This window comes from Falco naumanni, chromosome 15, assembly GCF_017639655.2.
Source record: "Falco naumanni isolate bFalNau1 chromosome 15, bFalNau1.pat, whole genome shotgun sequence".
NCBI lineage: Eukaryota > Metazoa > Chordata > Aves > Falconiformes > Falconidae > Falco > Falco naumanni.
Window position 1 is genome coordinate 3,120,374 of NC_054068.1, and position 25,127 is coordinate 3,145,500.

A 25,127-nucleotide genomic window follows, 5' to 3' on the forward strand; every position below is an offset into this window, starting at 1 on the left:
ATGGATGTGGGTTGCTGGTGGGTGCTTGGTCCAGCAGCTCTCCCAGGAGGGCAGGTGACTGATGTGCCGCTCCTGCTTCCAGACTCTGAGGACCGTGAAAGCCTCCTGAGGAACGGGGTGACGCACATCCTCTCTGTCCACAGCAGTGCCAGGCCAGTGCTGGAGGTGAGTGGCGCGGTGGGGGGCCTGGGGGACCACCCGGGGGGAGCAGGGGCTGCGGAGGTGCAGACGGGACACACGCAGTCTTCCCCTGGCGTGGGGCAGAGAGTGGGGAAGCGATGCTGCAGTCGCACTGATCTGCTGGGTGCAATGCTGCGTTGCGCCCAAAGGGGCTGAGCGCTGGCTTGCGGGGAGGGGGGGAGCGGAGTGCTTCGGGGGGCACAGGCACCCACTGGGTGCTTTCCGGGGGGCAGCGGTGCAGCCGCAGCGCGGGGGGTGCCCGATGCTGCCGCGGGGAGAACCGCGAGAGGGCGGCGGCGGCCCGCGGATGGCAGCACCGGGGCCGCATCCAGCCCCGACCGGCACCGGGGGCACAGGGGGTCCGCAGCACCCCTCCCGCTCCCGGACGGGGGGCCCGGGCCACCCTGGCTTTGCCCACCCGGTGCCCCCAGACCCCGGAGCGCTGCGGACCCTTCCCCTGTGGATGGGGAAACTGAGGCAGGAGGGAGCTGCCCAGCGGGTTGATGTCAGAGGTACCAGCCAAGGCTTTCGTGCACTAATCCTGCCTGTACCGGGAGCAGGGCCAGAGCCTGCAGCAGGAGGAGCAGCTCCATGCAGGGTCCGTGTGCGGGGATGCTCGGGTCATGCTGCCCATCTCATGGCCACGTGCAACTTGTCATCCCCGTGTCAGACCCGCTGCCAGCTCTCCCATCCTGGGATGCTGCAGAAGGTGAAGGGGCCTGCTGGGACCCCTCATCCTCTGGGGCCACAGTGGGGAAGGAGCCCCAGCGACCCACCAGCTCAAGCCTTTTCCCCGCTAAGGGGTTGGGTAATGTGGAGGGGGGAGAGAGAGAAGGAAGGAGGCCGCATAAAATTGGTGCGGAGAAACGGCTGGTGGCTGGCGAAGGGGCAGCAGCTGGGGCTGGCGGGGCTCGGGGCACGGCCAGACGGGTAGCAAACCACACGGTGAGCTTACAACACGGAGCAAGCCACGGAGCTGGCGAAAAAGGGAACCGGAAAGGCATGGTGGGTTGAGCAATGTGTCAATCACGGCTCTGGGTCAGGAACCGCAAACCCCAGCACAGTTCCCATGCGTGGCCCAGCTCCCTGAGGCGGGATGGGGGCACCCAGTCCCGTGGGGAGGGGGAAGCCACTGGGAGCCTGGCTGTTAATGCGGGACTGACATGCGACTCGGGATTTGGGGAGGACTGGGGTCACTTCAGCTGCTCCACTGGTTGGCACGGTGGCTTTGCCAGCACGGTGGCTCTCCTTGCTGCGGGGAGGTTGGGTTGGCACCAGGCATGGTGTGGTGCAGCCAGGTTTTAGGAAGCCGCAGCCCATCACAGCTCATCCCGCTGCCAGTGTTTGCTTGCTGGTCCCTGTGTCCCCGCCTGGTGCGTGGTCCCCTTCCACCCACCGAGCTCCCACCTGCACCCTCCATCCCCTGCGTGCCGGGGAGCTGTGGTTTGGCTGGTCGTGTGGATGAGGAACCCGCTGGCTCCGTTTCCACCCGTGCACCCTGGCCTCTCTGGCAGCTTTTCTGGGCGGGGAGCAGCAGCCTGGGACACCATGGAGAGCCAGCAAGTGGCACATTGCTGCAACACCTTGTCCCCATCCCGCAAGAGGCTGTGGGTGGCAGGGGCGAGTGTGGGAGACAGGGCTGGGGAGGATGGATGCACGGGAAAGCCTGCCCGTGCTCATCCTTGCAACACAGGTCTTTCCAGTGCAGAAATATCCCTGTGCCCATCTTGCTCTGTCCCTTCTCTCCTTAAATAGTCAGCTTTTTCCAGCCTCCCGATTTGCCCCAGGCTGGAGGGAAGCAAGGTTGGCCTGTGAGGCTGGGTTGCCCAGGGAGGACCTTTGGGCACCGATGCCACAGGGAGCTGATGGAGATGGAGCAATCCCTGGTGCTTCAATGTTTCAGCTCTGGCTGGCAGGATTTCCACCCATTTTTCTAGAAAAAAAACCCAAAAAACTCAGATGAAAAGGATCTAATTTTAACTCAGAACAGGGAGGATCGAGGAAGCGGCGTTTTAAAGGAATCTGACCCACGCCAACATGTGGTAGGATGATTTATTGTGTATTAAAAGGACTGGGAGGAAATAAGTCATTAATGAGAGTGACTTCATCAGTGCATGTTCATACATGTCTTCCTGATGGGGCTCGCTGGCTGGGGCCCTGGGAAAGGGGTGGCTCAGTTTTGGGGGGGCTTCTGAGCATCACAGCTGTTTCCCACAGTCTGGCCTCTCCTCCGGGCTGAAATGAGGGCAATAGCCCAGGATGGGATGGATGCAATGCAGCATGGTTCTCCCTACCCGCAGGGAACGGGGTGATGGTACCCGAAAGTGGATTGTGCCTTTCCCCTCACCTATGGGTCAGCTGGGCAGAGGGAAAAGAGAAAAACGGATTTTGTGTTTTTCGGAGGTATCTTGTTACTGCAACCATCTTTATATTGCAGGACATGACCTATCTCTGTATCTCGGCCTCAGATTCATCCAGTCAAAACCTGTAAGTTGTTTGCCATCCCTTTGCCTTCCAGCATCGCGTGTTGGTAGTTATCGGTCAATAAAAGCTCAGATTCTGCAGCATGAAAGTTCGGTCCATTTGTGCTGCAAAAACTTCGTGTCATTGCTGAGCTTGGCAGAAGCTGATGTTCATTCTCTGACTGCAAACGGCATTTGTAGAGCTTAAAATCTATTTCTGTGTGTGTTTGCAGTCAGTAAATTTAATTTTCCATCAAATTTCAGAATTATTTTGTTCAGCAGGGTTGAAAACTGGAGCATTAGGAAGACAGTGATTTGTGTCGGTCTTTCAGATATTTTCCTTGGAAAGTGAAATAGTGTATTTATTTAAATCAATATTTTTTTCTCCCATACAAAGCATGGATACTCATAAGTCTTAATGATGCTCTCAGGATGGAGCTGGTGAGAGGTGCTGCAAGGGAGTCCCAGGCTTTCATGGCACTTGGTGTTAGGGGGTGCTGGGTGCAGGTGTTACTGGCACCGGGGGGTGACATCACCCTGCTACTGCTTTGGGTGATGGACACCCATAAACCATCCATTGCAACCAGAAAGTGGGCGACTGCAAGGGATTTTTCTCCAGTCAGATCCTAAAAAGGATCAAAGCTTAATGCAAAGTGACTGGACTGAGCCCCATTGGTTTTCCAGCATCCTTGGGAGCAGCCATGCCCGGGGGTGTGATTCTGCTTGCTCATGCTCTGACTGAGCGGAAAGAGAAGCTTTACAAGAAAACCTTGCTTCAGCAAGAACTGGGTTTATTGGCTGTTATTTTTTCTCTTCTCATTTCTTTGCATTTGTGGCATGCCAACCGAAAGGAAAAAAAAAAAGGAAAAAAAAAAAAAGAAGACTGGCTGTCAGAAGGAAGACTTATTCAAGGAACTACTTTCTGCTTGTCAATTTATGCCTTGAATTTCACAATCCTGGTGGATTTAGTGTCCTGCAAAGGAGGTGCTTGTGACTCAGGAACTCAGTGGCTATCAGCATTACCAGGCTCCATGTCCCAGCCCCCTGCTTCGAGGCTGGAAAAGCATGGGGAGAGCTTTCCTCTGACTGGCTGCCTGGGGTAAAAACATCCGTGGAGTGGGTGAGGATGGATGGGGTGGCTGAAATACTCACCTCTGTCCCTCTGGGATGGGTTGGGAGAGTGATGCTGCACAGACAGGGAGGGCTGGAGGCTGGCACCGAGTGTGTCAAGGGAGCTGGAGGCAACAGCATCGGGTCCCTGCAAGCAAGGTGATGCATCCCTGCCGGTCCTAGCCAAGGGGCTGAAGTAGAGGACTGGGATCTGGAGAGCTTGGACCTGTGCAGGCTCTGGGGGATGCTGCCTGCTCTGTAAAGATAAGTAGGTTGAGGTGAAATGCCTGGAGACAAGCCGTAGGTAGGGGAAACTCCCCCCCCCCCCCCAGCAATGCTCCGTTTGCTACAGTGGTCAGAGGAGGCATATCTGCAGCCCACGAGGAGTGATGGACTGACATCTCCTTTCAGGGCTGAGAAGCTCAATATTTTTAGTATGACCACAGCTTCAGAGACTCCCCCATCCCTCCTCCTCTTCTTGGGCAGCAGAACTCCCTGCTATTTTTGAATAAGCCCTCGGCTGGTTTCTTAGAAGGCTTCTGAGCCCAGCCTTGCGGGGCAGGGTGAAGAGCATCCCCTGTGATGGGCTAGCAGGGAGGAGGGAGGTTTTGGGGGGGTTCTGCCTTACCCCTGCAGGGAAGCCAGCTCCGAGCCCCACTGGGAGTGAGCCCTCGGTGAGGGGAATGGGGGGAATAACTCTGTGGTAGCTCATGCCTTGGCTTCTGAGAAATCAGGAAGGCTGTGTGGGCGCTTGCCCACCCTGTCACGTGGAGGCAGAGGAAGTCCGGCACTGACACCAGAGGCATCGATGGCTCCAGCACCGAAGGGACCCTCTTCTCCACCCAAAAAATCTGGGGCTGTGTGCTGGACAGTCAGGGCGGGGAGTCCACCAGCAGCCCAAGTTACCCAGAATCAGGTTTTCTGCCTCAAAACTGTCCCAGGGCTCAGTGTGGCTGCAGGGGGGAGCAGGGGTGTGCAGCGTTTATTGCAAACGTGTGTGGACAAGCCAAATACCTGGCCTGGCATGGGCTCTTGGAGATGCCTGCTGTCTTCAGGAGGGATCAGCAGCAGCTCCAGGCATCCCATCCGGTGATAAGCAAGAGGGATGTGTCTCACCGGAGCCTGCATAACCCTCCCACAAACACCCACCTCTCTTCCACCAGTACATATGGAGTCATTTATCCTGTTTTCTACATCTCCATGCCTTCAAAAAGATGGGTGCTGCTCACATTGCTGAGCATCCAGGTCAGAAGCAGAGAAGCACCGTAGCGTGTTGCAGCTGAGCAGTCAGAAAGTCCTGGCTCCCTGACCTGCCCCATTTTGCTGCAGAACTCGCAGGTTTGGGTTAATGTGCTCCCTCCACCTTGCTGGCAGTTGCTGGTTATGCTTTCAGGAATGCAGGCAGCTATCAGGGGACAAGCCTGTGCTGTTGCTGGCATCTCTATCTCTGGGGCATCACCACCTCTCTTTGCCCTCCCTTGGTGGGAAGGGCCCGCAGGAGCTGCTTGGGGTTAAGAAGGGAAGGGATTTGCACCGTTTTGGGACCTGCAGGCAAAACAGTCACCTCCTTCCTGACTTCTTCCCTGCTGGCATCTTTCCCTTGGAGGGAACTGCGTGTTTTTAGCATTGTTTGGGAATTAGAGGTGAGCCAATGGCTCAGGACAGCCTCTGATGTGGGTCCATGCATGTCCTTTGAGTGTGAGGTGACACCTTTCCCTGGAGGCTGCTTCCCTGGGGTCCTCCTTTAGCTGGTTTGGCTGATGGTTTCACCCTATTCCTGATTCCTTGGGAAGCAAAAAATCCCCTGGAAAGCCTCCCAGGTCATTTCCTTCCTGACAGATCGGTCCCTCTGCCTTTGCCTGGCAGAGGAAGGATCTCTGCTCCCACCCCATGCTGGTGGCCCCAGGGTGGTGGGAAGTCCTTGTGGGGGGACACGACTACTGCTGCCAGGGTGGCCTGTAGCCTTGCAGGGGTGGGCATCCCTTCCATCTTCACCTCCCTGCCTCTCTCCTTGCAGGCTGCAGCATTTTAAGGAGTGCATCAAGTTCATCCACGAATGCCGGCTCAGTGGGGGAGGCTGCCTCGTCCACTGGTGAGAGCTGCCATAACTGCCTCCACCCCTGGTTTGCACTGGTGCTCTGGGAGGTGGGGATGGGCTTCCCAAAGAGTGGCCTCGACGTCAAACGTCACTTGTGGTGGGAAGGAAGATAAGGAGACAAGCAGGAGGGTGACAGGGGAGGGTCTCCACTGCCAAAACCTATGGGGATGGGTGGTCCATGTACTGGAAACCTGAGCATCCCAAGAGGTGGGACAAGCTACAGGAGGGAACAGGGGTAAGCCACCTGCCCAGAGCCACTAGTAGTGGCTCCTTGTCCACGTGGCTCCTTACCTGCTCCAACACATGGCTGGGGAACCCTGTTAGCACCCCAGCAAGAGGGGGTGCCCATGGGAAGATGCATCCCATGGGTGTCCCTTGCTGTGGGGCTGCACCAGCCTCCATGGAGAGGATACCTCTCCCTGACGCTGCTCCCTCGCGCTATGCCAGCCTGGCTGGGGTCTCCCGCAGCACCACCATCCTGGTGGCTTACCTCATGACAGTGACTGAGCTCGGCTGGGAGGGCTGCCTGGCTGCCACCAAGGCTGTACGGTCCTACGTCAGCCCCAACTTTGGCTTCCAGCAGCAGCTGCAGGAGTATGAGGTGACCTTGCTGCAGGAGGTATGTCCCGCGCCGACGTCCCCTTTTATATGTGTTTGCAAGCAGGCACGGCTCTTTTGCATGCAGCTATCTGCAGGGGCCAGCTGCTTGCTCGAGTTGGCCTTTGTGCATGCTATTTATTACCTGGGGATTTTAGGTTTTGCATACAAAAAAATGAAAATTGAAAAAAAAAAAAAAAGAAGTGCCTAGACATTATGCTAGTGCACTTAAAAAAGCTCTTTAAAATCCCAGTGCTTCTCTTGAGAGTTCAGTTAGGACACGGGGAGGGATGGGTGACCAGCAAGTCTCCTGGGAGTCCCAGGAAGGTGGCTGTGATGGTTCCTGGGAATGCAGCGCAGTGGGAGCTGGAGGTAGAAAGCGGGAGAGGAGAGGGAGGAAGGCTCTTGCAACCGGCTTCAGGATGTCTGGGTGTGCTTGGATCTGGCAGGGCTTCCTCTGACAGCAAGTCCTCTGCTTTTAGAGGCAGATGAGAGACAGGAGCAAGTGTTGAAGGAGCAATTCTCCTCTTTCCTCCCCAAAATGATATGAAGTAGCAGGTTTTAGGAGGGCAGAAGCCCTGGCTGGGTGGGTTCTGTCCTGTGCAAGGCAGGGATGGTGTTGGAGCTGAGCTGAGCTGGGTGCTGGCAGCTGGGAGTGACAATGGCATGTTTAATCAGGAGAACATTAGCTGCAGAGATCAGAGCTGCACTTTTGACCCGGAAAAGCCTTCGAAAGCAAAGGGAAAAGCCTTTAAAAGCACAGCTCCCGCCCAGTTCCCTGGCTGCCCTCCAGCCTCTCACACAGGACCCTGCTCCTCCTGCTCCACAACAAAGGACTGTGGTCCAAAACTGCCCCAGCAGGGCACACGGGCCACAGGTGGACCTCTGCAAGGAAAGAGTAACCCAAAGCTTGACGTGTACAAGGCACCTCACAGCCCATGTCACCCCTAAACTTCATCCCATCCCTGGAGGCGAAGACCCCCATCTGCTGCAGCCATGAGCATCATGCAGTGGCCCCACAGCATACAGCAGTGGAGACCCCGTGGTCCCTCTGGTCACACAGTGGTTCAAGGGGATTTCTCCCCTCCCAAGAGAGAGACAGGGACAGCATGTGACATTGGTCCAAATGTCAGCCTCTTCCCTGCCACTGAGTTCCCTTCCCTGGGTGCTGGTGGGAGTGAGCAGGCGCTGTCACGTGAGGGGTGAGGGATGCAGCCCTGCCCTATTATCACTGACTTGCAAAAACACCCGCAGAGGAGCGCAGAAAATGGTTCAGGGGATTACAAAACACCCATGGTGCTGGAGATTCCCTGCAGGGCTTCCCCTGGCCCAGCCAGCTCTCCCCAGTCCTTCCCACGCTCTGGGTGCATCTCAGCACAGACCATGGTGTGGGGTTTGCTGTGCCTCCCCGCTCCATCCAAGCTATTCCTCCTGCTTCCCCATATCCAGGCTGGGCTCAGCAGATGCTAGTCTTCCCTCACTTTCCTTTAGATGCAGCTTTTTCATCACCTCGAAGTCTTGCTGGCAGCTTTGCAAGCATTTCCCCGAAAATACCAAAGGCAGAGCCAAGGGCAGAGGTGTTTGCATGTTTTTCTGAGCTGCGGGATTTAGCAAGAGCTGTGCTTTACTTGAAACACCCTGCATTCCCTGCAATCGCAGCATCAGGGAGGGAAGCTGCGGATGGCCCTCGTGGGTGGACTGCTGCTAGCACAGCGCTGGGGATGAAGGCTGGGTGCTGGAGCCGGGAGCGCTCTGTCATTACTCACCCGCAGCTGCATTTGAAGAAGGGGAAGAGCCGGGATGGATGCTCCAACCCAGAGGGCAACACGCTGCTCCCAGCTGACCCCTGCACCCTCTACCTTTGCAAGAAGGAGAGGCAGCATGGGCAGCACAGGCAGGTCAGGCAGGCAGATGGCTGGGGGTCCCATGGGGCAGTGGGTGCTGTAGGCATTCACCTGCATGGCCAGGAGCCCATGGGACCCGATGCCGCATGGGTCCTGTGCCTTGCATGCAGCAGTTAGCTTGCTTACCTTGGCTGCTGGAGGTCACACCGTTTGTGGCTTTGGGGTGGTTTTCTATGTGTGTAGGTACAATGCAGGAGCAAGGGTATCATGACCTGAGCTTCAGGTCTTGCTGAGGGCAGAAAAGAGGTTAAATTTCCCCATTAACCCAGCTGTCATCCCAGCAGGCAGCAATCTGGAAATACAGTGCTTGGGAACAGACATGGATAAGGGCTGGGCAGGCTGCTCAGGAGGAAAAGCCTCTTTTCTTGTTGGTTAAAACCTGCGAGGAGCAGGTCAGTCCTTCTGGGGACTTCCCGGGGACCTCCTGCCTAGGGCTGCGGGCAAGCATCCCTCAGTGCCTCAATTTCCTCGATCCAGAGCAAGGACCTTAGACAGGACCCTGGGAGGTAGAAATGGGGAAGATGCTCTCTGGGACGGGCCAGCCTGCCACTTGCTGCAGGAAGGACGCCTGGAGTGTGCAGCTGTGGTTTTGAGCTGGTAAATGGTGCTTATCGGGGCTAGATGGATAAAGAAGGAAGGAAGGGAACAAAAGCAGCAGCAGGATGATGGGTAAGGTTAGAAAAGGAAGTAAGTGAGCACAGACAAGACAGCGTAGATGTGAGAGAGGACACAGATGGGCATTTGGGTGATGGAGCCACCCCCACCCCCCCAGGGTCCCCCATGATGCTGACACGCTGCGGCCAGGCTCCCTTTCCCCCATCTGATGCTGTCCCAGGTGGGATGGGTGCTCCTGGCCCCAGGAGAGAGGAGGAGGGCAGTGGGTTAGTGGTCAGTGCTGGAGGAAATGAGCTGTAACCACTTCTTGCTCTGGCTTTAAAAGGAAACGCCTGGCAGCAGCAGCAGGGTGCTTCCCCCAGCCTCCTGCCGGCTCCTTCCCTCCTTCACTGGATGGTGGGAGCCAGCTCAGAGGTTGGGTGGTGGGTGCTGAGCCTCCGTGCCCAGACTGCTGTCCCCACGGAGCTTCATCCCTCTGGATTGTTTGCATGGGAGGGATGCTCCCCCCGTGAGCAGCTGGCACGGATGCTTAACCCAGATCCTGTCCCAAATCCTTTAGGATTCACTTCCCAGGGGTTGTTTTCTAGCAGGGAGACCAGGTGTTGCTCTTGGAGTCCATCCTGAAAAAGTGGTCTTCATGCCTGCAGGCCGCAAGTGTGTAGCAGCCCTGGTGAGTCCCACTGTCTGAGAGGGCGGAATTGGGAAATCCAGACATTCCCAGTGGAAATCCCCTCTCTTCGAGCTGACCTTCCGTGGCTGCAGATGTCAGGGATGCTACCAGGGCTAGTCTCAGGCTTTCTCCTCTTGTGGCTCATGGTCCCCGCACTGACCCTGGCAGGACAGGGCTGAGCTGGCCATCCAGCATCCCGCATCCTGCACCTTTGCCATGAACTTGGTGACTCCTGGCCGCGGGGTGCTGCTGCAGCACCCCTGCAGAAGCACTGCAGGAGCATCTTGTCCTGGGGTGCTGAGGCTGGGCAGCTCGTGGGGGCTGCTGCCCTCTCTCTCTGGTTCCCTGGGTGCCCTCCGTGCCTGTCCCAGGGCTACTCTGTGCCAGGGCTCTGAAGCTCGGTCACTCTCTGGACTATTTGCCCCCACAGATTTCACATTCCCAATTCCATGCCTTCCATCCTTTTTGTAAGGTGTTTGGTATTGCTGGGCATGCTCCTACCACTTACCCCAGTAAGTCCTGCTTGCTGGAGCAGCTGGTTCCCAGCTACTTAGGAAGACGGCAAAGCCCTGCCTGCTCCCCGCCAGCAGCTGGCAGCTGGCACAGGAGGTCCTGGCAGAGCTGCCCATCCCTGCCCACGCTCTCAGGCACCGCAGGCTGAGCCTGTCTGGCTGTTTCTCATCCCAGCAGTAGCGGGAAGCATTTCTATGGACCGTATCTTGCTTCCAAGCCACCTCCAGACCACAGCCTGCTGCCAGCTGGCCCCCGGCCACTGCCACACTCCTGCTGCCAGAGCAGCCTTTGCAGCTGGCTGCAGCAATAGAGGGGGGAGACAAGAGGCACCCCCTAACTGCCCGGCAGCAAGCAAAACGCTCTGCAAACAAACCTGCCTCAGCATGCAAGAGCTGACTTGGCCGTGCAGCTTGTGGCAGCAAGTCCAGCCAGTCCCTGCAGTGCCACGGTGGGGGGCAAGCGTGGGGAAGCTTTTCTTCCAGGAATTTGGGCATACAAGGAACAGCAGCAGCTTCTTGGCAATGAAAAGTAAATAAAGCTGCCCGTGCTGGCTGCAGCTGGCGTGAGAAGCTGAGGATGCTGCCAGCTCTCTGGGTCCGTCTGTGCCAGGCTGGGGATGTGGGGAGCACGTGGTCAGGGGGCAACCAGCGCATCTCTGGTACGATGCGGTTGTGTTGCGTGGCATGTGAGTTCCTGCAAAACTGGGACCTTTCTGCTTGCTGGGCTGGGCTTGCTTGTGGCTGGGGATCCCCCAGCCTCGTCTGAGGCTGCGGCTGGGAGGCGGCGGGTATTGCCCCTGCTCGGCTCATTGCTTTCCACCAGAGCTGTTGCAAGCCCCCGCTTTCAAGCTGGGGATGTCTCAGCCCCCACTGACCCTGACAACCTCTTTCGGCTTTGTCCTGGCAGTACCGTGCCTGGATCCACCACGACTATGGCAGGAACCCGTTCAAGGACCAGGAAGAGCTGCAGCACTTGTTGGCTGGGCAGGAGCAGGGGCAGAAGGAGCAGCAGCTGGGGAGCAGGGATCACTCCTGGCTCCAGTCTCCAGCTCCCACCTACCCGCTCCCCTACCATGCAGGTGGCACTGGCAGAAGCAGACGGATGAACAGATAAGCAGCTGGTTGCTCGCAGGCAGACATTGGCCCTGGGGCTTGGAAAACTCAGTCTTCCCTTTGCCAAGTGCCTGCGGGGGTTCATGTCTAGGGCAGAAAGCAGCCAGCACCGGCCTCAGCCGTAGGCTTGAGTGTTGGAGTGGAGGGGATCAGGACTTGCAGACCCTTCCCTTGACTGCTGGCTCCGTGTATGCCTCTGGGCAAGGCAGTTAATTGATGCCAGACTCTTGTTCTGTCCTGTTCCCTCATTCCCCAGTGGATGGGACCCACTTTTCTATCACTCAGAGCAGCAGCAAGCCCTGTCCCTCTCCCACAGCACAGTACCCAGGCGCTCCTCCCGCAGGGCATGGGGATGCCAGTGCAGACCTTGGAAAGCCAGGGCGGGATGAGATGGGGAGAGGCCACATTGTCTTCTGCTTTGCAGTGAAGCCCGGGGCTGATGCAGCCTGCCCCGAGGAGGGAAGGATGGGTTCCAGGGCATGGGTGTCATGATGCTCGGTTCCTCTCTGGATGCTTTGCACCCACAGGTTTCACATTCCTGATTCCATGCCTTCCATCCTTTTTGTAAGGTGTTTGGTATTGCTGGGCATGCTCCTACCACTCATCCCAGTAAGTCCTGCTTGCTGGAGCCCCAGCTGTCACCTTGCAGGATGGGGAGAGGGGCTGCAGATGCCCCTTGCCGTGCTTGGACTTTCCTGGTCCTGTCTGTCCTCGGCAGATATCTGTCTGGCATTTTTCTTAATGCACCCCCACCAGGGAGGGGGGAAATCCAGCGGTGCCGGAGGCTGCCTGTCCCCACCACCTCCATCCCCGGAGCTGTTTTGGGTTTCCCCTGCCGCCCAATCTGAATGTCCCTGATTGCAAAAGAAGCCAATTGCTTGATTGGACTCGGCTGACCCACAGACCAATTTAATGCTGTCCCTCTCCAACAGCCTTTTTAATATCGAAAGACCATGACTGTGCTGCTTTTTTCATCCCAAATTGACATATGTGTTGCCAAAGCATGGGCTTACTTTGCCAGGACTCCCCACATCTGCCCTGCAAGGAGGTCCCAACACATTGTCACAGCCCTGCTACATTTAAACCTTCACCTCTTCCATGCCAGCTTGGCCTTTTAGTATAAATACCTTGCTTGGCTTCTCAAAAATATCTGTTCTGCAACCTGTTCTAAGAAAAAAAAAAAAAAAGGCATTTAAAATATTTCTAGGAATTCTCCTAATGGAAATTTCTGGGTGCTCCAAGTGTGACAGCGCTGAGGGTGACTCACCCAGCTCCTAATAAAGGGGCAGTGATTAAAACCATGAGGATGGCTGGTCCTGATTTGCTGTGTTCCTGGTGGGAATGGAGGGATGGACTGACATGACCACTTCGCTGCTGTGTCTGTTTCCTATTTTCTTGATGAGAACCACCAGCAAAATTAAAAGTTTTAAAGACTCGATGTTTAGCCATAATGGGTAGGATTCTGGGAAAAAAATTAGGGGGGCTTTTCCCTGTCTTTTTAGGTGAGAAAAGGGTCCCTTTGGCTGTTATTCTACTTGGAGGCATGCCGCGGTTTGTGCCTGCAGCACACTCTGCGTGAGAAAGTACCCTGAGCAATTAATGATATTGAGGACCACAAATGCTGTTGATGGAGATGACTGGAGGGAAGTAGAGCAGACTGGGTCGATATTGGAGTTAATGCCTCTGTTATCATTTTAGGAAGCAGAAAAATGGAACTTGCGCACAGGAAAAAAGAGAAGAAAGTTGGCTTCTGGTGTTAATAGGAAGTCATCAGAGATATGTGATAAGCAGAGATTAGATTGACAGTAGGTGTGATAACCTCCGCAGAGCGCTGCCATACCGTCCCATGCGCCAGCCTGGATGGCCATGCCCCTTCCCATCCTACGGCTGGCCATCCTGGAATTCAAATGTTCCCCAAGGAACTGCAGCACCAGAGCAGTTGTTACCCCTGGAAAAATCCCCCTGATTTTGGGAGTCACAAGGGATGGTCCTCATAGGCTGCAGCACCACTCACACCTGGCATCACAGCAGCAATTGTTGCCCTAATATCATCTCCTAAGCCCAATTTCCTCTGAATTTATAGGGTGTCCCAGGTGAATATATATATTTTTCTGCTCTGGGATACATCAGTGGGACCTGTAGTGGCTTTAGGACTTCTGGGCACTGGAAGGCAAGCCCTGAAGCAGGTAAAACCGGGCTGATTTCCACTTCTTTCTGCACTGTGAAGAGCACTGCATGCTTCGCTGCTCAGCTCTCCTGCACTGCATCAGCCCTCCCCAAAAGCCCGGTGTGCCTCCAGCGTGGGGAAACTCGCTCTGCCCAAGTGTGAGTGAGCTTCCCAGGGTGTTGCTTGCACACAGAGAAATAGTTTACAAGAAATTCCCATCCCTGCTGCCTGCCCCAGGGAGTGTTTTGCATTCTCCCTTGCCAGCCGCTGGCAGGGCTGCAGGGTATCTCTCTCCCAGCCCACCGTAGCCAGCACCATGAGTGGCTGCAAATACCATTTTATGGGGATTATTATTTTATCCACCTCCCACTGGGATGCCCCTCACCCCAGGGAATTGAGATTTTGCCTTTCCAGGCTGCCCATGAAGTCGCAGAGTCAAAACAAAGCTGGAGGTGAGGTACTAACCCCACTGGCAGCAAGGTCACAATTAATCTCCAGCTCATTGAGCTGTAAAGGGGATGGAGAGGCATGATTATATGAAGCCCCTTTAAAATATCCTGAATTTGCCAGAACTTTAAAAAAAGAAACAAAATTTTAAGGGGGGGGTGTGTGTCTCTATCCGGTGTGGGGAGGCAGGACTGGTGTCACAGGGGATGGAAATGCGAACTCCCCCTGCAAGGCTTAACTTGTTTCTTGGCAAAAAAACCAGAAATAACCTTCCTGACCATATCTGATTGCAAAAGATGTTTCTGGCTCTCCCCAGATCTCACAGCGGGGGATCTGGTTAGGATCAGTTGGGTGTTTAAAAACAAGGGTTATTACAGCAGTTATTAGAAGTTACAGTAGAGGTTGTGTACCTTAGATCATTATTTTTATTATACCATCTGTGCAGGTCTATACATTTCCCATTTCTCTGTATTACCCACATGGGAGTAATTATGGTTTTCTTCCAAGAAATGAGTGTGTAATCTGGTAATCCCAAAAAAATCCTCTGAAATTGGACTGCTGATGATCCTTCACACTCTGCTAGGGCCAGCGGCCCTGGCTGGGTATGTCTGGGCTGGGTTGCACTGGGCAGGCACGGCCAGGGCACTGGTCCCAGCTGGGGGGCGGTGGGCTCTGCTAGGGGCAGCAGGCAAGGGACTGATCTGGGACCTGGGGCTGGTCTGGGAGGGAACTGGGAGCTGCATGGGGATGGACTGGTCTAGGACTGGGGAAACTGGTCTGGGACTGGGGATGGACTGGTCTGGGAGGATGTGGGATGAACTGATCTGGGATGTGAGATGAACCTATCTGGGACGGGGGAGATTGGTCTGGGACAGGCGATGGACTGATCTGGGACCGGGGAGGGACCGATCTCGAACTGGGGATGAACTGATCAGGGAATGGAAAGACTGGTGTTGGACTGGGGAGACTGGTCTGGGAATGGGCATGGATCGATATGGGACTGGGGAGACTCATCTGGGGATGGACCGATCATGGGGAGGCTGAGCTCAGCCCGAGGATGGCCCGAGAGGGCACCTGGGGCTGCAGACGGACGGGACGGGGGGACACGAGGGCCGGGACACGGGAACAGCGGGACATGGGGCATCACCCGGTGCGCTGGAACAGGGCAGACCCGCCCCACGCCCCGCCCCACGCCCCACGCCCCGCCCCGCGCCCCGCCCCACGCTCCGCTTACTCCGCACCAGCTGATTTCCAGGAAATGCTCGAGCTTCAGAGAAAGCGCTGCTGGGCGCGCGCGCCCCACTGGGCGACTCTCCATTGGGCAGCCAGAGATTAAGGCGGCTTCCCATTGGGCGCGACGGGTATGGGGGAGGAGGACAGTAGAGGACCCGCCCCCGGGCCCTCTATAAAATGCGGAGCGCGGAGGGCGGCGCGAGTGGCGGCGCGGAGGGCAGGTAGGGCTGTGCTATCTCCGGCGGTGCGTGGCCTGGGGGACGTGGGAGCGGGACGAGCTCACCCCGGGACCCACGGCCCCGTGCGTTGCGGGGGCGAGAGGGCTGAGCCCGCTTCATGCTGAGCAGGGCTGGCGTCGCGGGGGGTGCTGCGGGCCGTAGCCCGGGGTGGGCTCGGCTCGGTGGCGGCTCGGCGCTGGGGTGGGGAGGGTACGGCCTGTATGGTGATGGGGCGGTGCTGCCTCGGCCGGCCCGGGGCTCTGCCCGCTTGTCCTTCCTGGTGCAGGGTCAGGGCGTAGCTGGCTGTGTGGCGAGGGCTCCTTGGCCCTGCGCTGCGTCGTGCTGTCAGCTGGAGGGGCTGCTTAGCCCTGCCTGGGGGTGGGACGGAGCCCTGGCCTCTGGCAGTGGTGGGGAGGGGACAAGCCTTCTAGAAAACGGGCTGGGTTAGGAGGGAGGCCCATTTCAGCGAGCCTCTCTGAGGTTCTTCATCTTGGTGTGACTGGTGCAAACCAGCAGAGGCTGGGTGTGCCCTGTCCCTCCGGGGGTGGGCTGTGGCATCCTGCTCTGGAGGGGCAACTGGGATGTGCAGCTGTGCCCTTGGCATCGCTTTGGCTGGCGGTGGTGGCTACCGCCGTCCGAAGGCTGTGCTGTGGGTGGCTGGGGAGTCAGCGTGCCCTACTGCACAGCAACAGAGAAGGGACTGAAGTTGGTGGCACTGAGCTGGTGTGAGCCTGTGACAGCAAGGACTGCCAGGTCTCTGGCTGTGTTGGGAGCATCCTTGTTTTCTCCCCAGGCATGGCCTAAAGCCAGAGGTCTGGGGACAGTAAATAAAAAAGCAGAATGAGGGAGAGGCAGTCCTGTAAAATTTGGAGGAGAGCCATGAGCCCAGAGGGCTGATCCTGGGGCTGCTGCTCACTTCTGCCAGGCCACCAACTCCTGAAGTCCCTGGGAGTGGAGCTGACGGGGGATGCTGCAAGGGTTGAGCCTGGCATCTTGCTTCCAGGAGGCCAAAGCTCTCTCATGGGTCCTCCATGAAATCACCTTGTAGTTTTGGCTAAACATGACCTGCTGTCCCCAGGAAGGGTGACTAGACTTTACCTTGCTCTGTCCTGACATCTGTTCAGGAGGGCTGGTTGTGCGGCCCTATCCTGCGGGGATGCTGGGTGCTGCCCTGAACTGGCACCTGCTCCCTGGGCTAGGCAGTGCCTGGTGAGAGGGGCTGCTGTCTCCTCCGGGGCTGAGCCTTGGGCCAAAACCAGCTGGGGCATCTGGCTCCCACAGATCCTAATGGGTGTCTGGTCAGGGATGACCTGTCTGGTGTCACTTGCTCAGGTGACAACGCAACCAGGAGCTTTATTTCCTGTCTCTCTGCTTCCTATGTGACTTATCCTGCAGCAAAAAAGGGAGTAAGCAGCACACCAAGTCAGCCTGTTTCTATGAGCAGAGCTTTGATAGAGCTGGGGGAAGAATTTGTAGTAGTTCAGATGAAATTGCCTGATTATTTTTCATTCTAAAAGAAGCAGGGGGTTATTTTAACATACAGATGTTGGCACATTTGCAGAGCTGCCAAAAATTGTCTCTGCAGGCGGTGCCACTGCTGGCTGCGTGCGTGGCAAACCAGGGCACAGCACAATCCCTGTACCCCAGTTGTGCTGGGATGGTGCTGGGGGAGCTAATGGGACTTGGACCTCTTGCTCCATCCAGGATGTGTGACCGCAACGGCGGGCGGCGGCTCCGGCAGTGGCTGATTGAGCAGATTGACAGTGAGCTCTACCCTGGGCTCATCTGGGAGAATGAGGAGAAAACCATGTTCCGCATCCCATGGAAACATGCTGGGAAGCAGGATTACAACCAGGAGGTGGATGCTTCTATTTTCAAGGTAGGGACAGATAGTAATGTCTTTTCTTGATGGTTCCTGGGCTCTGTGATGCTGTGTTTTACCATGCTGACAGTCCTGCTGGCAAGAGGTGTCTGTGCTGTCTGTGGGCTTTGCATCTCCAACTCTGCACAGTGAAGCATCTCCTGCAAATCGGCCTCTCAGGCTCTTCTGAGGGTATTTGTTCCTTTATGCCAGATGTTGGTACCAGTTTTAGGTTTGTTTTCAGCGTATTTGAATCCTGGTCTGACATGAGAAGGAGCTGGATGTGTTCCTTTTGAGCTGCTCTCAACTTCTTATCAGGCTGTTCTTGATAAGAGGCTGGATTTAGCAAAGAACCAAAAAGACTTTGCAGGAGGGAAGGAAGTTTTGGATTTCACTGAAGGGGGGCGGGGGATTTCCAGTTTTGGGGAAAAAGTGGAAAATTCCATCCTGAACCAGAAAGGTCAGGCTCTTCCCCAGGAATTCCCTTCCCTCTGCCCCCACTTCCAAATATTTGTCCTGGTGAGTGAGTTTGCTTTTAGGGCAGTGACAACTGGTTAGCAGCTGGCTCAGGAGCACTGATATGTGAGGATGGCACTAAATTCAGCCATCTGAAAATATATGAATATCTATAAAATAGTGTCTCCATTCAGTGGTAAAATGTATTCTCCCACCAAAAGCACAAATGAGGTTCTGATCTTAAAAAGAAACCAGCTTTCCTTTATTAGTCAGGAGCTGAAAAATAGGTTTATTTTCATTTTTTTGAGTCGTTGCCAGGTCATTGGTAACACCGTTGCTTCAGTAGTGATTCCTCCCATCCCCAGCAGCTCTTAACCTGTTGGTGCAGGAGTGAAGCCATGTATTATAATCTTGACTTCTGCTTTTTAAAACCTAGGTGCTGCAGCCCTTCCTGCACCTGGGTGCATCGCTGGGGCAGGTGCTGCTGCTACACCCAAATCCCTGTCCCTGTGTGCGGTGGCTGTGCATGTGTCTGCAGTCTAGGAGCAAAACAGCACATACGCAGGGGATGGTTGACAGGGTGCAGAGGGCAGAGAGATGGGGAGAGCAAGATGCCAAATGTTCTCTGCAGCCCCAGCTCCTTTGCCCCTGGGGCTGAGAGGGTTTGCAGAGCTCATGTGGAGGTGATTTTTTTTTTTTAATTTTGTTTTAGGCCTGGGCTGTTTTCAAAGGCAAGTTCAAAGAGGGTGACAAAGCAGAGCCAGCCACGTGGAAGACACGGCTGCGCTGTGCTTTGAACAAGAGTCCTGATTTCGAGGAGGTGACAGACAGGTCCCAGCTGGACATCTCTGAGCCCTACAAGGTCTACAGGATTGTGCCAGAGGAGGAACAGAAATGTAAGTGCCCTGATAGCAGGCTGACCCCTGGTGTGGGTCAGTCCCTTGGGTAACCATAGACTTGCGCTGCTGACCTACATCTGAGCGGAGCTTCCTGGCCAGTCTTGTGCTGTGAGGCTTTGCTTGTCCAGCTTTGCAAATGATGTCCCCAGTGTCCCTGTGCTGGCAGGGAGGGGAGGAGAAAGGACAGGCTTTTTTTCTGCCCTCTTAACAGTTGCTTAGTAAATAGGGGATAACTCTGGCATTGTGTAAGCATCCATCCTGTAAGGATGTTGTAGGGGCAAATCCAAAATTCTTCCCCCCCTTGTGGGGGTGTGTGTGCTTGAGCCCCAACCCCTTGTCTTCCTAATGCCTGCCCTGGGTGTGTGGCAGGGAGCTGCAGTAAATCCCTTCTTTCTTGCCAGCAGTGATTAGAGTGGCAGCAATTTCACAGAGAGCAGTTGCTGCTGTGATGTCCGGTGTGGTGCAGGTTGTGCTAAGTATATCTCTATTTGTGGTTAGGAGTGTGTGTGCTTTTTCCTTTTTTAAAAAGTAAAAAACTTGTGAAAAAAATAATCTTACTGTCAGGAAATCTGCCTTTAGCATCTTGGTCTCCTCCAGCCACATTCACACGGAGGGGCTTGCTGCTATGCAAATGGCACTGCAGGTTCCCACCGACAGCATGACTGTGCTTGGGGTGGCTGGTGGAAAAAAGAGAAGCAGCAGCAACCCTGGTCTCTGGGGTGCTCAGAAAAAACCCCAACTCTATCCTCTGCTCTAGCTCTGTCTCTGCTACCAGCCAGATATTTGATCAGCCTTGTTGCTGGTCACCATGCACTGGGCCAATGGGTTGTAAACTGGTTTTGGTCCCAAAAAGCAGCTCTGGGTGGAGCTGGAGGGGGCTGTGAGCCCCCCGGAGGTGCTGTTATGTGGCTCTGCTGTGCTGGGGTTCTTAGTTTCATAACTGTCATGGGGTGAAGGCTTTCCTAAACCCAGTGGTGAGGTGAGCTGTGGCTGGGGGGTGTGTGTTCCTCACTGCATCCCAACCTCTCTTTCCAGGCAAAGCTGGCGTTGCCAATGGGAACAGCCTGAACGAAGTCACGGAGATGGACTGCAGTTCCTCTGCCATAGATGACCTCATTAAAGAGGTAAGCCCTCACTGTGGCTGCAGGTCACCTTGGCTGGAGGTGGACTGATGGCATCAAGTTGCCTGATAAAGTTTTGCCTTCCTAAAATTCAATCTGCAAAGCCCTGGGGATCAGCCTGGTGAGCAGTGCTGAGTTTTGCCGCTCATTTATGTGAGCCAGTGCTGGGAGGTGGCTGGGATGAATGGCTGATGCACTCAATTTGCATCTGGGTGGGTGAGACTTTTGCTGGGAGACAGAAGCTGTTTCACAGCCCTGTTCCCCTTCTCGGCTATGTTCCATCGGGCTGCTTCTGCTTAGTTATTTGGTATTATTTGAGTGTATGGCCTGGGGAATGCCAAATTTGATCTTTCTAACAATAGAAAAAACCCACCTGTCATCCCGCTGGCAATCTGTTTGGACCCTCTGAGTGCTGCAGGTGTCTTGGTGCAGGACAGCGGCTGCCCAAGGCATCAAACCTGTTCTGATCTCAGTGTCTGGTCTCGCACAGCCTCCCTGTGTAGATGAATACCTGGGCATCATCAAGAGAAGCCCCTCGCCCCCCCAGGAGACATGCAGAAACCCCCCAATACCTGACTGGTGGGTGCAGCAGCCCAGCCCAGGTAAGTAGCTGACTGTGGTGTTTGATGGGACTAAGACTTCTGTCTGAGGTAGAAAAAATTCTTGTGCCATGATAGTGGTTGGACTTGATCTTAAAGGTCTTTTCCAACCTAAATGATTCTATGATGCCTAATGGAAAACAGTTGTGTTCTGTCTTCCTAATTAAGGGTGCTTAAAGTATTAATTATGAACACTGAGCTTGGTACTAGGCACCCAGCGGTGTACCTTGCACAAGGTTAGATCCCAGCCTGATGTACCTGGGACAGAGAGCCAGGGGGTAGTGAAGTGGGGGGCGGGGATTGGGATTTGGGAGCTGGGCACATAGGCTCAGCTCTGCTTTCTTTCCACTCACAGCATTGCCCCTGATGAACGGATACTCCAGCTATGAGCAGCATCGTTCAGGTAAGGCAACTTCCCTGCTTGGCTGTGGGCTGGGGCCATCAAATGCCTCTCTGGGGTGTGACCTTGTGTGTGCAGTGGCAGAAGGTGGCTGTGATGCTGCTCCCTGCCTTGGTAGGAGGCTTTGTTCTGCATTTGGGCGGTGCTGCATCCCCCTGAGTATCCCCAGGGTTTGCATGCTGAGCAGGGATGCATCCTGCCTGGAGTCCTGTGGCCATGGCATGGGGGGCTGCCCTGGGATGCTGGAGTCAGCTGTGCCTTTGGTGTAGGGAGATCTGCTCCACCTCTGTGGAGCAAAGGTGGGAGGAAGGGGTTCAGTATTGGGAGCTCTTGCTTGCTGATCAGCGCTGCTACCAGGCTGAGTGCTGGAGGAGATGTCCTCTGGCAAGCAGGGCTCCTTCGTCAAGGGAAACTTGCTCCCAGGAAATTTTGCTGCTCTCATGGGGTTTGGGCACTGCAGTGAAGAGCAGGCAGGATTTGTCCCCTCCTGATGGGTGATGTATATGCCCATCATCTCCCAGGTTACTCCCAGATGGTGATCAGCTTCTACTACGGCGGGAGGCTGGTGGGCCACATCACCACCTCGTGCACGGAGGGCTGCCGCATCTCGCTCAGCCAGCCCTCCAGCCACGGAGAGAAGCTCTACGCCCCAGATGCCTTGGAGCATGTACGGTTCCCCTCAGCTGATGCCATCCAGAATGACCGCCAGAAGCAGATCACCAAGAAGCTCTTTGGGCACCTGGAGAGGGGTGTCCTGCTGCACAGCAGCAAGGAGGGCGTCTTCATCAAGAGGCTGTGCCAGGGCAGGGTCTTCTGGAGTGGGAACACCATGATCTACAAGGACAGGCCCAACAAACTGGACCGGGATGAGGTGGTGAAGATATTTGACACAGACTTATTCTTCAAAGGTTTGTAGAAGCATTCCTGTCTTTCTCCTCATCCACTTGGTGAGACTGAAAGGGTAGAGCCCTCTTTGGAGTCATCACTGCCCGTCCCTGCTGGGTTACTCAAGTGCTCTGGATGAGTAGCTGATCCTACCAGATGTAGGAAGGAGTAACCTGATGTTTTGTGTCACTTAGCAAATGCCTCCCAGTTGGAGGCTCTGCACAGCAAAGCTGGCTTCTCCTGAGCCCAGAGCTTTCTTCCATGGCAGGGTGCTTCATCCCAAAGCTGTCTAGCAAAGGCTGGCAGCTGGTGGCATGCACCTTCCAACTGTTCCCCTCTCCTTGTAGAGCTGCAGCAGTATTACAACAACCAGGGCCGCTTCCCAGACAGCAGAGTCATACTGTGCTTCGGAGAGGAGTTCCCGGATGCAGTGCCGCTGCGGTGTAAGCTCATCCTTGTCCAGGTATGGAGGGCTGCCCTTTGGAGCTCTGCTGCTGAATTTCCCACCTTCTCTGGACCATATTGCCTTCCCTGCCCCCTCCCCCTTTACAAGTAGAGCTCTAGCTTCAAGCCCCAGAGCTGGAGGTCATTTGGGGGCCTGAACTGGGGGGGTGGTAGGTGTGGTGTGAGTACTGGCTTATCCACAGCCTCCAAGAGGTGCTTGGGCTATCGCTTGTCAGACTCCTTGATCTGGGTGGATCGTGCTTGTGAACAAAGCTCCCAAATGGCAAAAGTTTTTCTACATTGGTGGGAAATCTGTTCTCTTCCCGTTCTGCCTCTTGGCACTGGGACCTCTGCCCTCCCTTGGGAGAAATGGGGGAATAAATCCCTGAGATAGTTAAGGGACAGCCTCAAGCTGAACAGCCAACAAATGTGGTGAAAAACCATGGTGGACAGCAGTGGGGTTGGGGAAACCTTCAGGACTGTGAAGGAGGGCATGGGATGAGGGGGGGCAATCCCCATGGCTCTGGCCAGAAACTTTTCCCTGGAGAAGCCAAAGGAATTCTGGAGTCTCAGAGCCTTGGGGGAGTGATAAGGTGTTCCTGGAGCCTGCACCTCATGGACCTCCGTGGGCCAGCAAGGCAGCAGGGGCATGGCATGGAGAGCACAGGGAGTGTGTTGCATCCACCCTTGTGCAAGCAGAGACCCACCAAGTCTGTGAGGTCCTGGAGGGGATTTTACAAGTTCTGTGCCTCCCTGCACAACTCTGACCTGGTCACCTCTTCTTGCCTTGGCGATCACTCTGCGTGTGCTGGGATGTCCCTCAGCCTGACCTCACCTCCCTGTAGCTCTGCTGGGAGAAGGAGAAAAGAAGCAGTCACAAGAGCTCCTAGAGGTGCTTGTGGCAAGGTGGCGTGTGGATTTGGACCTGTTGGGCTGGCTGGACCTGGCCACCTGGGTCTGGACCCAGCTGCTCTGCTATGTCTCCCACCCCATGCCCTGATGCCTGGGCTGGTGGGTGTGGATGGCAGCAGTGGGAGATTCCCGAGGAGGTTCCTGTTCATTCAGTGTCTTCATGACTTCTCTTTTCATGTAGGTGGAGCAGCTGTGTGTCAGGCAGGTGGTGGAGGAGGCTGGCAAGACCTGCAGCAGCAGCCCCATGCTCCCCATAGCTGATGAGACACAGCATGACCAGGTGTACAGGATCTTCCAGGAGATCTGTGCAACGCATCAGCGGCCGCTCTTCAGAGAAAACCAACAGATTGCTGTCTGAGCCTCCCTCTGTGCAGACATAGTGTGGTGGTTTGGGTTGATCTAGACCCAGTTTGGTCCTGTTAGTGCCTAAATGCCCCTTTTGGAAAGATGGGTTTTGTTCTTTGCTGTTTGTGGTCCAGAGTATGTGTAAATACAGCAGTAAAAATTGTGAATAGAAAGTAGGTTGGATGCTCAGCATCCACACTGCAAACACTTCACTGATAAAAATGACATTTTGTACCAAGCAGGGTGGTCCCAGTACTGTTGTCTGTTGCTAATGGCAGGGGGAGGAGGGAGCATCTGAGTTGTGTGGGAAGGTCAGGGCTGGCTTTGCTTTGTGTTGCCTGTGTTAATGGCCAGTCAAGCAGAATCAAAAATAAATAGCTGTAATGACCTGCCTCAGCAGCCTGCAACTTGGACCTTGCTGAGAATAGCAATTTGGTAGGAGGTGACTCTTGGAAAAGCCTTAAAATGTTCAAATGTAGGAAATTCTTTCCAAAAATTGACTCTTTCCTGCCAGAGTCCTGCTGCTGGAAGATAGAGTATGCCTTCCAAGGAGAACTTTGTCAAATTCCTCTTTATTTTTGCTAGGAGGTTTATGTGTTTATCTGTAATAAAGTATTTTGAGATTTGGAAACCAATGCAGAGATGATATATATAAATGTTGACTATAAGGATGTAGGAATCTTAATTTTTCCTAACCAGAGACAGAGTTTATATAAATATATCTTTAAAATTAAAGATTGTAGCACAGTGAATAGTTTGGCTTCACCCTTCTAAACGCATGTGTTGATCTTGCCCAAGCGTGACCAGGCAGTGGCATCCATGTGTAAATCCTCATTAATATGCTTTGTGTGTGCACGCAGCACTGGGGTGCTGCTTGGGCACGGGGTTTATGCCTTGCAGCTGATGCAAACCAGGACCACAAATCTGTGTGTGCTACTAAGCTGCCTATTTATTTTATGCCTGAAGGTTTATTAATTTTTTTGGTAATTTTTTTATCTTCCTGCAATTAAAATGCTATATTTTGTATTTCTCTTGCAATGTGGGTTTTGGTTGCAGTGAGCTGGGGAGAGCCAGGTATCTCTGAATGGCTCCTGCCCTGATCTTCCTTGTGGTGGGTGGTTCTGTGTTAAGCCTCTGCTGTCAGCTCTCTCCTGCTCTGTTAACTGCCTGGCTTCATCTCTGAGGCAGGGCAGGAATGAGCCAAAATGCTGTAATGCAATGGAGGGAGGAAAAGGGCATCCCTTGTAGAGCCTTCATTCCAGGGAGCCCTGCTCATCTGCCACAGCGCTGACCTGGGTGCCTTTAGCTCTGACCTGGGCTGTGATGCTCCAAGGTCAGGGGATGGGGGGCAGTTATTTAAGGTCCTGCTCAAAGGCATATTCTTGTCCTTCTCCCATTATTGCCTGGTGGAGCATTTCCCCACTGGCTTTGCTATCCAGCTTTCTCGGGGGGGTGGGTGGTGTTGGGGAGAATGAGGACCAAAAAAGGAGCATCTGCCTTGGTCAAATGAGGTCAATATTGCAGCTGGGGAGGCTGAGCATCTGCACCCTCACCTGCCTTCGCTTTGAGTTTGTGTTTGGGACAGCACCTCAGAGGCTGTGGAAGTGTGTGAGGGCCGTGATTGATTTGTTCACCTTGCCCCCTGTGAAGGGTGAACATTAACTCAATCTTCTTCCCTGCAGCAGGCTGTGCCCTGTGCTCTGGCTCAGCCTTGCCAAGGGGTGCAGGCAGGGAGGCACCAGTCTTCACAGGGTGTCTGTGGTACCCAAAGTACCAGAGGATGTAGGTACTTATGAAGGGGATGCCTGGAGATCCAGGCAGCTGAAGGCTGAGTCTTCCTAGGAGGTGGATGCAAAGCTGTCCTCCCTGCAGGGGTATC

At 55.0% G+C, this 25,127-nt stretch overlaps 2 protein-coding genes across 2 annotated transcripts; both read left to right on the top strand.

Annotated features, from left to right (window-relative positions):
• Positions 1-12,701, top strand: LOC121097898 (dual specificity protein phosphatase 22-A-like). Its single transcript, XM_040615316.1, has 5 exons — positions 1-165; positions 2,618-2,667; positions 5,770-5,844; positions 6,298-6,469; positions 11,056-12,701. Exons 1-5 carry the CDS (start codon positions 1-3, stop codon positions 11,260-11,262), a joined length of 669 nt encoding a protein of 222 aa, XP_040471250.1. The 3' UTR covers positions 11,263-12,701.
• A 2,605-nt stretch (positions 12,702-15,306) lies between these two features.
• IRF8 (interferon regulatory factor 8) lies at positions 15,307-24,274 on the top strand. The gene is made up of 9 exons (XM_040615365.1): positions 15,307-15,329; positions 17,031-17,205; positions 18,356-18,539; positions 19,578-19,666; positions 20,154-20,265; positions 20,618-20,665; positions 21,184-21,570; positions 21,895-22,010; positions 23,085-24,274. The coding sequence occupies exons 2-9, from the start codon at positions 17,032-17,034 to the stop codon at positions 23,259-23,261; spliced, it is 1,287 nt and encodes a 428-aa protein (XP_040471299.1). The 5' UTR covers positions 15,307-15,329; position 17,031; the 3' UTR covers positions 23,262-24,274.
• Positions 24,275-25,127: the final 853 nt, after the last annotated feature.

Excerpts from the sequence above, each read along its gene's own strand:
- LOC121097898 (XM_040615316.1), top strand. The coding sequence starts at position 1 with ATGGATGTGGGTTGCTGGTGGGTGCTTGGTCCAGCAGCTCTCCCAGGA. Across the intron at positions 166-2,617 it reads GTGCCAGGCCAGTGCTGGAG|GACATGACCTATCTCTGTAT; the intron begins GTGAGTGGCGCG and ends TTTATATTGCAG. Across the intron at positions 6,470-11,055 it reads AGGTGACCTTGCTGCAGGAG|TACCGTGCCTGGATCCACCA; the intron begins GTATGTCCCGCG and ends TTGTCCTGGCAG.
- IRF8 (XM_040615365.1), top strand. The coding sequence starts at position 17,032 with ATGTGTGACCGCAACGGCGGGCGGCGGCTCCGGCAGTGGCTGATTGAG. Across the intron at positions 20,666-21,183 it reads CTATGAGCAGCATCGTTCAG|GTTACTCCCAGATGGTGATC; the intron begins GTAAGGCAACTT and ends ATCATCTCCCAG. Across the intron at positions 22,011-23,084 it reads GTAAGCTCATCCTTGTCCAG|GTGGAGCAGCTGTGTGTCAG; the intron begins GTATGGAGGGCT and ends CTTTTCATGTAG.